Raw genomic sequence first — 13,235 nt, 5'->3', positions numbered from 1 at the left:
GAACTTCTCTGGAAATGTGTTCTTTATCCAAAACCTTAATATAAAGCATTATAAGAACTAAGAGAAATACTGTGACATGCACAAAAAAGTAAATTAAGAGCAGCATTTGTGAGATTTGTGCCTCTGGATATTTTATTTATTTTAAGTTTCCTGCATTCTTGAATCTTGGCAATAGAACAAGGTATGAAAATAACAGCCAAAACCAGAAAGGTAAAAGATCCCTCAAATAATACTTTACTTTTTACAGGGAACCCCAAACATTTGTCACCTTACCTGAGTGGCTCAAATACCAGACAGAGATGTTGTTTATGGTAGAAATGCCTGAACAACCGTAGACAATGAAACTTATCATCGGGATCTGCATCATTGAGCTTCTTCAAAAATTCCAGTTCTTTAAGGCCAGTTTTTTGCCTGAAAACAAAGGTATATAACTATAAAACAAAATCAGTGAAATTCTAATTTATTTATTTTTTAAATCTAAGCGTTCACTTGCATAGTTACAATTATCTGCAAATGAGAAGCATCTTCATTACTGAATGTACCACAACTTTAAAAACCAAAACACACCAGTGGTCTGATGTCAGCGTCTAAACACTGGGTGGGTTTATTTAATTCTTTGGTCTTCACTGTGCGTTTGTAACCTACTTTTCCTTTCCTACTCCCTCCCAGCTGCATATAAAGTTAAAATTAGATTTTCTCCTGTAATACCACACTTCAGTTTCAAACAGCACTCGAGAAGTTTAATTTTTTTTAAAAAGTACTTAACCATGTACAATATTAAAAAGAGCTTTAAGTTAAACTGACTGTAGAGCCACGTACACACTCAAACTGATTATCTATACAACATATCAAACAAATAGCTTATTGCTGTTGCCTCCCCCCTTTTTTTTTTAAAAAACTTTTCTAGCTACCTATTCACATAACTCAGAATAACCCAGTTAGACACACAGCAAAACAATGTTTAGGACTTCCAAGGTATGACACATAAAAAAGATTTTAATTTAATTTGTCTTTAACGGAAGAGGACTTCATATATGACAGTAGAAATACTGAAAATTAATGTTATGGACAAGTCCTCACATAATATAGTTTAAGAGATCATACTTGTTAATGTTCACTCGTTCTGAAAGACCTCAAGTTGTATTTCAACAGGAAGAGTCTCACGTCTATTCATATATATTATATACATGCCAATATAGAGAGAATATACAAAAATAATTCATGTACAGAGGTCTTTTTTTAAAATTGCAAATGACCAATTAGGATCCAAGCCACAGCCTGCCAAATTGATTTGGTTCATCGAAAGGAGATTTTTTGCAGTGCACAACTCCCATGTCAAATTTTAGGGCTGGGCAGGCCTCATCGTTAACTGTAACCTTGTTCCTCACTACCACTGTTCCCTGCGGTTTTGCAGATGAGAAAGTGCCTGATGAAAATGCAAGTACCCTTCTCCTGTGAGAGCTGTAAAGAAGTGTGGATACATAGTCCTCAAGCGCTTCCCATTATCTGGCTCATATTAGCAGAAAAGGCAGGAATCACAGCTGTAATCTGTTACTTCACTTGAAACAAAGGGAGATTCAAATCACATCATGAAAAACTTCCAACTGTCACGTCTGCTTTATTATTAGTGAACAAAAGCGTTACTTACATAAGTTCATTATTCCTGATGATTTTAACCGCTACTTCTTGGTTTGCTCTTGCCATGTCCCTGGCTCGTACTACGTTACTGAAGACTCCCTGACCAGTGTAACCATAGACATTGTAACGTTTATCTAGAACTTCACCTATATTAACACCTGAAGGATAAAATCAAGCAATTTAAACGTTACCAGTGATGTACATAATGAAACTTTCAATGAAAAATAAACCATTCTGTATAATTCAGAAAGATAGGATGAACGGTATAATCGCTTCATTTCACAGTGTGCACTGTTACATATCACCTGGCTGTGTGGAAAATACGGGGAACAAACCTATCCTGTAAGTCTAGAGTCTTTTCATAACTGAGCTTAGAACCCACACGCTCATTTCACCCACGACTCTGTGCACTCAGCGAGGGCACCGTGGTACCTGTACCCAAGAATGATGTTTCAGTACTTTCACACAAGCATCTTTTCCATTCAGCACCCTCACTCTAGCTGTCCTTGCAAATCAACAAATACCACTTACGGTAGTAGCCTTCTGCATCTGTCCAGTTATCCCTGAGATTGGGGTTTTCTTTGAAGTCTTTTCCAAACCCAGCAGCCCTTAGACGAGCACTCTGAAATAAAAACAGGGGGTTTTGTGTGCTTTATGTATTTCCTTGATGTTTACTTATCAAAACCCATTTTTTTCTTACTGAAACACTATTCCTCTTCACCGTACAAACACACTTCTCATAACTACTGAATGCAAAATGCTATTTATGTACCAATATCTAAAGGCTGATGCAAGCAAAGCAGGTGAAATCAACCATTATTAAAAATAAATGTACAAAGTTTCAATTAATACTCACAAGGAATTTATGTTAGAATGCACATCCTGGACCATGTGAATAAAACTTTACTTACAGTACATTTGTAGTAAAAAAGTTGCAAGGAAAATGTAACCGTTAAAGCCTTGAATTTCCATTCATTCCGTGCAGCCTCAGGGATTTCATACTTCACACTTACAATCATAAAGTTCCTACAATTGCTGCTGATATCTCCTAACAGATTTGGGAATATATTAGCAGAAATTCAAATCTACGAGGAGTAAAGAATACCTTTAATTGACCAGGAGTTTCTGGAAGAGGGAACTGCTCACTTAAAAGCCATAAAACCCCTACTTGTAACTTTCAAGTTTTTAAAAACACACTCTCCACACTATCCTTCAAGTATTTCTCTTTTTCCAGGTCAAGGGGGGGTTGATTTTTTTTTTTTAAATTTCACTATCATTACCAGTTTTACTAGAGTGACATCATGGCAGGCTTTTGTCACCAGTGCTTGTGTCATGACTAATGGATTATATCTGCCATAATAAACGAAAATTAACCAGAGAATTTCTAAGTTGAGAAGAAAGTTACTTTGTTAACTTATTTCTCAGTGTTGGGCATTGGCAGCAATGAGGTAGATTTTCAGAGAATGGCAAGTAAAGTCTCAAAACTAGTCACTGGACTGCACTATTTGCAGGCCACTTCAGCACATTTACAGAATAGCTGCTGGAATAGTGCAAAAGTAGAAACAAAATGTATCTTTTCATGAAAAAACCAACAAAACCCCACCTCACCAAATGAACCACCACATTACTCTGATACAGTAGCACCATTAGCAAATTAAAATATCTTACACAGATGCTTTCTAATTAACCATATATGAACCTCCCCCCCCAAAAAGCACATGTTTAGAACAGTGCAGCATGGTAACGTTAACAGAAAGTTTGATTTACAAATAGGTTTGTTACCATATGCCGCTATAGATCCTATTCAAACAGCAGCGGAACTTTGCAATTGCTTACTCTGGTAAAACTCCTGCTAGTTTCAGCAGATTTTCTTTCACTGAAATACTAATTAAGAATAACTCTGTCTGCCTTGGCTGATCAAAAGATTCAGAACACACTATCCACTCAATTACACATGCTTTTACAAACCAACGTTCCCACAAACCTTAAGTGACAGTAACTCTACCAAAAATCAAGCAAAAAAACCACCCCACATACGTTTCATCTCCAAGAATTACCTACATCAAAGTATGCAGCGAACATATCATCTGATTCTGTGAACATATCAGGAGCTAGCAGTTTCTTCTGAGCTGAACCTTAAAATGAAATTGAGATTACTCAACATGAAAAAGATAACAAACCAATATCTCTTACCAGTGTAAGTTGTCACCTGCTATCTTGACAATATAGTCTAAGATTCGTATGTGGGCAAACAGGTAGTACTACTCATGTTTCTAGCAAATATCAGTTTACATTCTAGAAACAAAACTCACATTGGTTAAGCTCTTGAAAGCGCTCAAAAACGTATACCTCCTTGAAAAATTAAGTATAATCGCTTTCAAATAATTCACATACCAGAAAGGAAAAAAAGTACATACTTACATGATTCCTACAGAAAATTACTCTATATGTATAAAAAGAAATATAAAATGACTGTGTGTTTATAGAAAAAAAATTACAGATATGTGTCCAATATACAAGTTCAGGCTTTTCTGCTAACCACAAGGTATTTTTACTTAAAGCCAAAGTTGTAAAGCTTAGAAGCTGTTTCTCTGGAAAATGATTTTCTTCAGCCCTGTAAAAATGGACCTTATGTGCAGCTTTTAGTCAAAGATAATGTGTACTACTACGTTTAAGAGAAACATTTTTAATGTGGGCAAGATTATCCCTTTCTCACCTTTTAATCATCTTTAAAGTCCCAAAGATATTTTACTTGGTTGATAAAAGTGAAGAAATATAAAAAAATTAAGTACACGTTAGTGAAACCAAGTAAACTTCAAACTATTTCACAACACACATCACTGAAGCCTCCCTTCATGACCACGGGAAATCAGACACTGCCTTTAGGGTATTAAGCAATGGAGAAAAAGAAATGGTCAACTCCTGGTGCTTCAGGTCTCATGATGCACATGGCCAACCACTGTAACACAAAATAACTAGACTGAGATCTTCTGACAGCACCAAAACCCCCTCATCCACCATGCTGACACCACTGTTTCCAAGTAGAGACCCTTGCAGCAACTTCCTTTTCTCTTAGTTCTAGTTACTCACACTTGCACCGGACTACAACGAGTTATTAACTAGTTCCTTAGCTTACTATCCCGGCCCTGTATCAGGTCAGGATATAAATAAATGGCTCTTCCCAACAAAGATGTTTCCACCTGTTGTTATAGCCACCTCCAACCCAGAATCCTACCAATGCAGGAAAATTCCGAAACTTGAATGCAACTGATCTGTTTTTAAACATAAATCCTTTTCATACCTTAAAAAATGTCTATGTAGTTAACAGTTATATTTGCATATACTTTAGTGGACAGAATTAGAAAGCAGGATATGTCTTGACAAAAAGGAAAGAGATACTGTCTGTTACACATAAGACAACTAAGCCTGAACTCGTGGCATGCAAATAAAGGAAAAGTGCATTAAGACAGCTCCTTCCACCTACACTGCAGGAGAACAACCTGAAAACATCCTGCTCAAGGGAACACCAGGACAAACTACCGAGGAGCGCCATCAGTCCCCCAGAGCTGCAGCTTGATTACTTCAAAGAGAAACATCCGCCAGAAGGCAGCATGTTAAGCCCCCAAGGACACATGTAGCGCAGGATATGAAATACAAGCTAACCATCCAACTACCTCCTGAGGGGCCGGGCAGGTTTCAGAGCCCTTGTTAAATCGCGTGTTGTTACAATATAACTGCAAAGAGAAACTGAAGTAGTTAAAATTAGCTCAAGTGTGACCACTCAACTAGACACACCTTTGGCTACTTGGAAGATGTAACAGTAATTCACTTTCAAAACACACAAAAAACCAAAACTCAAATGGATTTTCCAATATTACAGTGTGGACGGGGAGATGCTCTATGTTCCTTTTGCCACAGCAGGAAAAAGGCAAGTTTTGTATCAAGATGTATCTCATTTCAGTATTGCTGTACAACAGATTATGTGCAGGGAAGAAGAGGAAGAAACAGCCATTTCCTCAGCAAGAAGTTACGCTGCCAAAATGGGCTTAATAGCGAGGGCTCTCAAAAGCCTTATTCATTCCAAATGCCTGCAGACCCACCTATATTCTTCTAACACATTGACCTGGACTAAAAAAGGCATAAAAGAGGCATGGCTTCCAACTCATTCCAAAATAAAGACTAGGATATTAACCTTCTAAGAAAACAACACGCATAAGTGAAAAGAAAAATTTCAAAGTTGAAAAGGGTGATTCTTAACTATAAAGACAGGCATTGTTACTTATTCTTCCAAATGTATAGCATGAATTGTGTTAAGATTCATTAGAAATACAGAGGAACTTTATTTTAATGTTATAAGTACAGTAACATTTGTGCAAACATTCTCAAATTCTGTCTGAAAAGTAAATCTACTTCCAAATCTGGAAGTATATAAGGAAGTTAAACAAAATGTCTGAGCTTTCATAAACTGCATTATACTGTGAGACCTCAGATTCTTACCGTTGTTCTGTTCAACTGTCATGAGGTTGTGCTTGGCTTTTACTGATGCCTCAAACGTGTCCACGTTTTCCCGTTCGTACTCCTTAACATCAGCAGCTACTCTTTCTAGGATGTCATCTGGCGAATTTGATCGACTACGGGTACTGCTCTGAGGACTGCTTGGTTCAGACGGTACAGATATATTGCTGTCTTCTGTCTGGCCTTTGTATTTCTAAAAAGAAATTTGATTATAATTCCACCGTCACAGCTTACCACAATTTAAACATTTTTAAAAATTCACCCTTTCAGTGGTTTGTGCTAAACCTTAATCTTTGCTTCTATAATCGCCTACATCTCTATTATTTGCAGAATGGGATACAGCTTTTGAAAAAACATTTTGCCACAATGTTCCACAACCCGGATCATAATTTAAGACTGAAAGATTCACACGTGTCCTTTAGGCTTTTACATTTCTGTAAAAAACAATTTTTATCAAAGATTAACTGTTTTGCTGTGTGTGACAATGTCAGTAGCAACAGATTTATCCCCGAACAATCTTAAAGGCCTTTTCCAACCTACGCAATTCTGTGATTCTGTAAACCATTCTGGCACACAAGTATCGAAAAAAAGTTTTAAAGGAACAATTAATGATTTTCTATCTTACATTATTAGTGTTATGGTACAGAAAAGTAGTTTTTAGATTGCAGTAGTTTTTAGATATGTGACCGAGACTCCCGGAAGGGAGCAGTGGCCTTCCAGGACTCTCGGTCACATATGACCTCTCACTGCTGTTCCTTTATTACCAGGAATAAGCTGATGATGGGAATGTAAGTGAATACTTATCCATGTTCATGAAGGGGGAACCCACGGCAATGGCTTTATGAAGTTTGGAAATGGGCAAGGACAACTTGAAACAAACTCATCAGTTTGGCTAATTGATACATAACACTACACCGACATTATGATATCAATGATACAGCTACAAAGACAACCTGCAGATTAAGATAATTAAAGAACATTTTTTACATGTCACAGGATTGTCAGAGAGCACTCAACTGTAGCACAAAAACTACTCACAGAAGAGTTGCTTCAGTATTACAAGTAATGCTGTTGCTACAGAAGAGTAGAGTTTAACTAACATTTACAATAAAAAAATACAGTAATAGCAATTACGATTGTAATGTAGCAGGCCAAGAGTCTTCATTTATCGTACCATCTTACATGAAAACCAGAAAAGTAGTTTCTGTAAGCTACATCATAATGGAGACATGTACCTGAACAATTGCTTGCCGCTGTAATCTTCTTTGTCTTATCTCTGCTTCCTCATCCTCTTCTTCCAAATCAAAGTCTTCAAGACTATAAAAATGTGATTTTTTTTATATAACTTCATAAGCATAAGATTATCTATAAAACTTTACCAAACACAGTATATTAAGCACATAATATCTTAAATGATGGCTGTTCGACTGACTCAGAAAGCCAAGGTGTATTAAATCCCAGTGTGTATATTTACATCTTCTCACAAGGAAAATTTATCTTTTCATATCTCATTGGGACTTTGTGTATTTAATTTTAACTGCAAACAATTAACAGTAACTATTTTTAAAGGAAAAAAAACACCCAAACAACTTGTTTATTTTCATTCCAGCATTATTCTTACTTAACGATTTGATTAAGAATGCATACGCTTGTGCAATTGGATTAAGCAGATAATTAACAAATATATAGATGATTTGCAGATACTAATTAATCCTTTCAGCTTAGTTTTTCTGCAAGCGATAAGCTTGAGGAAGCAGACCAAATATTTTCACAAGATATGGATCAAGATGAATCGAGAAACTTAACAACATACCATCCCCTGGGGTCTGCCCACTAGCCAACAGGTCTTGACATTTGCTGACTCCATCAGATCATCCCAACAGTAATTTGACAAGATCACAAATACTAAAACACGACCAAGGTTTTAGGTGATAACCCAAAAACTGCACCACAAAGACAAATGTCATTTCATTCTTGGTATCACTGGATCTGTATTTTTAGATAATCAGCACAAGTTAGAAATTAGTTCTTACTTTTCATCCGATGAAGACTCCTGTTCAGCTTTCATACCCTCAGAAAGACTACCTTTAAATTTGTCTTCTTTAACTTTGCTTCTGCTCCTACGTCTATGGCCACCACGTGACCTGGACCTCCTTCGAAGACGAGATCTACTTCTTCGGCCTCTATCCCTGGCAACAGTAAGAAGGGGTTGGGTTTTGGTTTGTTTTTTTGAAGAAAAAGGAAAAAAAAAAATCTGTTACAAAAATATAAAGGTATATAATGACTCCAAACAATAAAACTAGTGAATTCAGAGAGGACAAAATGAACTCAACTATGCTAGTAAATGTAAATGTGGACAAAAAAAAAAAGCATCATCTTTTACATATAAAACAGCAATCATTATTCTTTTAGTAATATTTTATAAAATCTATTTAAAAATGCAGTGTGTCTTTACCTCCTCCGAGGAGACCTACTCCGCCTTCTTGGAGATCGGCTACGCCGAAGCGGGGACCGAGACCTCCTTCTAATGGGTGACCGAGACCTCCTTCTGGATGGGGACCATCTACTGGGTGGGCTAACATCTTTCGATCTTTCACGTCTAGACAAAATATCATCCCTGGTCCGCGTTCTTTAAACAGAAGAAGAGAACAGTAGTAAAATCAGGAGCAAGCTGAAAACAAAAATGTCAATTCCCTCTAAAAGCTCACACGAAAATCTTATTGGTGAGGGACCACCAGATGGGCTTCTGAGGGAGGGATGGGTAAGTATTTTGCAGAGCTGGCTGCCCTTTCTGTGTGTGCCCCTCCACCCTCACGAAATATGTGACCACACAGAGGTCTAGTTCAGGACAATTCTAGGAACAGAGCTTGTTGATCACTAACACAATGCTAAGAGAGGTTGTAAAACAAAGCTCATGTTTACATCTTAAATAAATAGTGGCCTGTTTTCATGTTTGTCGAAAATGGTATTTAAACAAAAAATAAACCCTAAAAACTAACTCTTAAGAATTTTCTCAGCAACTTTACAACATAGTATTGAAGTTTAGGAGCATGCTACTCAATGACTTTAATGTCTAGTTCAATTTGGGCACTAGAACTGTACAGCTTCAACATTTTATGTATTCTAATACAGCAGCTGAAAACTAACATTCTTAATTAACAGGTAAACTAACCCTTCTTCAATTAAAAAAGGATTCAAGTTTGACACTATATACTATTCAACATTTGTTCATTCTTGTCTATACAGATACACAATTACTCAAGAAAAACAACCCTTGATGGGACAACTATAATAAAAAGCTTAATTATATTCCACAACAGCAAGACTTCAATCAAAAATTATAAAGGATAGAAGGTAAAAAAATTCGACAACCATTCTAATGAGGCTGCAACAGAAATTCTCGGAAAATATTTGCAAACCACTGTTCAAAGAAAATGTTGCTACTCTATTTCTCTCCCCCCCTCTTTTTTTTTTTTAAAAAAAAACAACCCAAAAAACAAACCACAAATTAGGACAAGTTACTTCAGGTGTTCTATCTCATCAAGGAACAAAACCTCTTTAGAGTGTTCCACCCATTCTGTAATGGTTTTTTGCTTGTTTTGAGACCGTTATATGAGCTTCAGTTACCTCAGCTATCCATAGAAGGCAGAATGCCTGCAGATGCAAAACAGTAAACAATGGGACACAAGGAAAATTTATGCACACCCAGAAGTACTGGCAGTTTCTACAAGAAATTACTATAGACTCAAAAGCAGGAGCAGGCTGATCTCTTTAACCCATTTAATCTACATTGTGCTCTTGTGAAAAACATTAAAAAAAAAAAGTCACAGGATGAACCGACATTTCTAGGTCTCCTGGCTAACAAAGCAGATGTACTGCCAAAACCCAACCAAAGTAACTGTAAAAAAACAAATCAGTTCAAGGATCGCAAGTATGAGATAAAGAGTAGAAGCTGATTAAGAATTCATAGTAACATCATATAATGAGTAACTTCAGTCAAAGACCTGAGAAGTATCTTACACCATTAGAACACTGAAAAAAAAAAAGACTGGAAACAACCATGAAAAATAAAATTACTTGGTTAAAACTGTTCATTAAAGCTCCTGAAACTCTCTGGCAGCCTAAGTAATTAAAGGTAGTTAAAACTCCAACACAGCTGAAGTCAGTTCAGGATGTCCCACAAAGAAAGATTACTCCTGCTGATTTGCAAACACTTCCAGCAGAAAACAGTGCTTAGCAGTCCCTCACTCACATGCTGCTCAGCACAGCGTTACAGAAGTAGGAATTTGACAGCAAAATTCTACACGCACGCGTCACCTGAAATAGTGTCTAGACAACCAATTGCCACTGGCTGCGGCGTGAGCTGTCATGAGAAACAAAAACTAAAAGACGAAAAATGCTACGGAAAAGTCAAATACTGTGTCACAGAAACTTAGTGGTCGCGCCAACACATTCCTGATTCACCAGAAAGCACTCAGATAAACTCTCACACCACAGAAATTCCTGAAAGCAACAGAACTATTAACTAAGAAACAAAATAGAAGCCAAATTCCAAATCCAACCGAATGACAAAAAGGAAAACCTGAGCTACAACAAAACGTGTCCCCAGTATTGGTGGGAGTAGCAGGTAACATGGCATTTTTAACAACTAAATCTGAATTTGCATGCCTGACAGCTGGGGAGAGTATTTTCTAAAAAACTGAATACATACAGAGTATGTATATAATGGAATGCACAATCCAATTCCCTTTTTTAGCTATTTTCAGAACAAAACAAAGAGATAAACACCAAACTAGAAGACAGTTCATCCTGTAATGCATTTTTGCAATGGTTCATGACATATTTAAGTTACCTAGGAGAAGACAGACGCCTCCTTTCGGATTCTCTTCTTTTCCTTTCTGCCGATCTACTCCTCACTCTTCTAACTGGAGACCGAGTTCGAGAAGGGGATTTACTCTGTTTAGATCTACGATCGTTAAAGAGAGGGGATCTGCTTCTTCTTGACTTTTCACGTTGTTTGGGAGATAAGCTCCTTCCTTTTGGGCTACGGCCAGGCCGTCTAGGGGACCTGTTTTCTTTTCCTGAAGAAGCATCTTTAGAGGGAGATTTAATTGGCTTTTTTTCTTTATCAGTCTCTGATCTCCTAGGTTTTCTATCTTTGGACCGTGATCTTCTATCTTTGGATTTGCTTCTTAGTTCTGTTGGAGATTTAGACTTTCTGCCACGATCTCTGCTTTTGTTTTCATTTACAACTGGAGACTTTCTGCGATCTCTTGATTTACTTTTATCATCAGCCTTATTTCTATCCTCTGGGGGAGATTTAGACTTTCTGTTTTTCTCCTGCGATCGCCTTTTAAGCATTGGAGACCTAGATTTCCTTGTCTGATCTTGAGACTTACTTCTCTTATAAGGGCTTTTGGATTTCCTCCTCTCTTTTGACTTGCTTCTAGCTGTCTTCTCTTTGATTCCATCAACTCCCGCTTTGCTTTTCTTTTTGTCAGATCTGTGCCTAGTCCTTTCTTTTGATTCACTCTTACTTCCTTTCTTGGAACTAGTTTTATTGTCCACAGGTTCTAGTTTCCCCTTAGTGTTTGACTTAGCTGCAGGTCTTGTTCCATTTCGCGCTTTTTCATTTATCTCCCCCTCTTCTTCAGATCCTGACTCGTAACCTTGTAATATTAATCCCATTCCAGACTGGACTTTTCCTTCCATTAATTCATTTTCAAGTTCAGCTTTCAATAATGCTCTTTGTTTCTCCAAGTCTTCTAGAGGAGCTAAAAAATCAATTTTAGTTCTTTTAGCTGGTCCATCTTCCTTGTCAGAGGTATCAGCTACCTCTTTCCGTTTATGTTTCTTATGTTTGTGTCTGTGTTTATGTTTTTTGTCCTTATCTTCTTCTGAAGAATGTTTATGTTTCTTGTGTTTACTTCGGTGTTTGTGTTTCTTTTTTTTATGTCGGCTGTGCTTGTTCTGAGGTTGGTCTGCCTCTGATACTTCCCCATTTTCTTCATTTACGCTTTTCTCAGATGCATCAGCATCCTCGACCCTGCAAAAAAATTAAAAATTACATATCGGGACTATTAACTCACTATAGCCCTTGCTCTTGTGTTAAATTGACAGTCTCTTTTATGATACAAACTAACTGGTATTTAATTACCTGCCTTTGGTTGAATTATAAATTACAACTACTATAACTAAGTTATAACAGCAGATACATTTCCTCATGAACAGACAGCTCTGACTGCAAGAAGAAATACTACCGAAGGAGGATACAACAAACGCACTAATGAAACAAAATGTGTGGGTGAAATAAATGCTTATGCTTTTAGCTACAACACTGACAATATCTGTTAACAGCATACAACAGTGCTGCATATTTATGCATCCTGTCAGTTCATCATCTATCTTAATTGCTGCTCCACTCAGATGCCCAACCCAAGCTACGACTTTTTAAAGTGTTTTTAAATGCCAGAACACAGTTTTGCTTCAAATAAAAAAAACCCCAAACTTATTTCAAGGGATGGTGCTGACCACTTCAGGAAACCATCCTGCAAAACCTCACACAGAGTCGACCGATTCCCTTCACTGCAATTTCTTTTTGTAAGTGTACGCACCTATTAGAAAAATCAAGAACTGTTCTTATCATGCATTTTGATTATTTATGCGACACAGGGAACGCTACCAAGGAATAGAGTAAATTAAAGAAGTATAATTTCAGAGGAGCTTTCTGATAGCATGCAGCAGACTATCAGCTTCTCAAGAAAAAAGCAGTAATCTTTAGACCTGTAAAATGACACTGGCTGAGAAGCAGAAAGTATGTCTACAGCAGGTTATTAAAATAATAATGTACACTGCTTCTAAAAAAAATTAAAAATAATTTCAACTAGTCACAGCAACAAGCACTTTAAATAGCGTAACTTCAAAAATATTAACATTCACCCCAAGGCTACGCACTTATCTTCCTTAGACACTGAAACTGGCTTATTAATAGCTTTTTTACAGTGCTTAGCAAATACATCCTGATTTGGCTATGGAAATCTGTTGCCAAATATTACAGGGGCCACAGTTCGACTTTCTACAAA

At 37.0% G+C, this 13,235-nt stretch overlaps 1 protein-coding gene across 1 annotated transcript in view; it reads right to left on the bottom strand.

Annotated features, from left to right (window-relative positions):
- Positions 1-12,199, bottom strand: part of PRPF4B (pre-mRNA processing factor 4B) — a gene marked incomplete at its 5' end in the record, with an annotated part of 15,998 nt that extends 3,799 nt beyond the window's left edge. The window contains 9 exons of the mRNA XM_009865241.1: positions 274-411; positions 1,649-1,796; positions 2,170-2,260; positions 3,700-3,773; positions 6,136-6,346; positions 7,389-7,470; positions 8,187-8,342; positions 8,609-8,782; positions 11,006-12,199. Of these exons, the coding sequence (XP_009863543.1) occupies positions 274-411; positions 1,649-1,796; positions 2,170-2,260; positions 3,700-3,773; positions 6,136-6,346; positions 7,389-7,470; positions 8,187-8,342; positions 8,609-8,782; positions 11,006-12,199 (2,268 nt within the window). The remainder of the gene's footprint in view (positions 1-273; positions 412-1,648; positions 1,797-2,169; positions 2,261-3,699; positions 3,774-6,135; positions 6,347-7,388; positions 7,471-8,186; positions 8,343-8,608; positions 8,783-11,005) is intronic.
- Positions 12,200-13,235: the final 1,036 nt, after the last annotated feature.

Source organism: Apaloderma vittatum, unplaced genomic scaffold, assembly GCF_000703405.1.
Source record: "Apaloderma vittatum isolate BGI_N311 unplaced genomic scaffold, ASM70340v1 scaffold2182, whole genome shotgun sequence".
NCBI classification, from domain to species: domain Eukaryota; kingdom Metazoa; phylum Chordata; class Aves; order Trogoniformes; family Trogonidae; genus Apaloderma; species Apaloderma vittatum.
The sequence above is the reverse complement of the archived record's forward strand: the minus strand, read 5'-3'. Positions and strand labels throughout refer to the sequence as shown.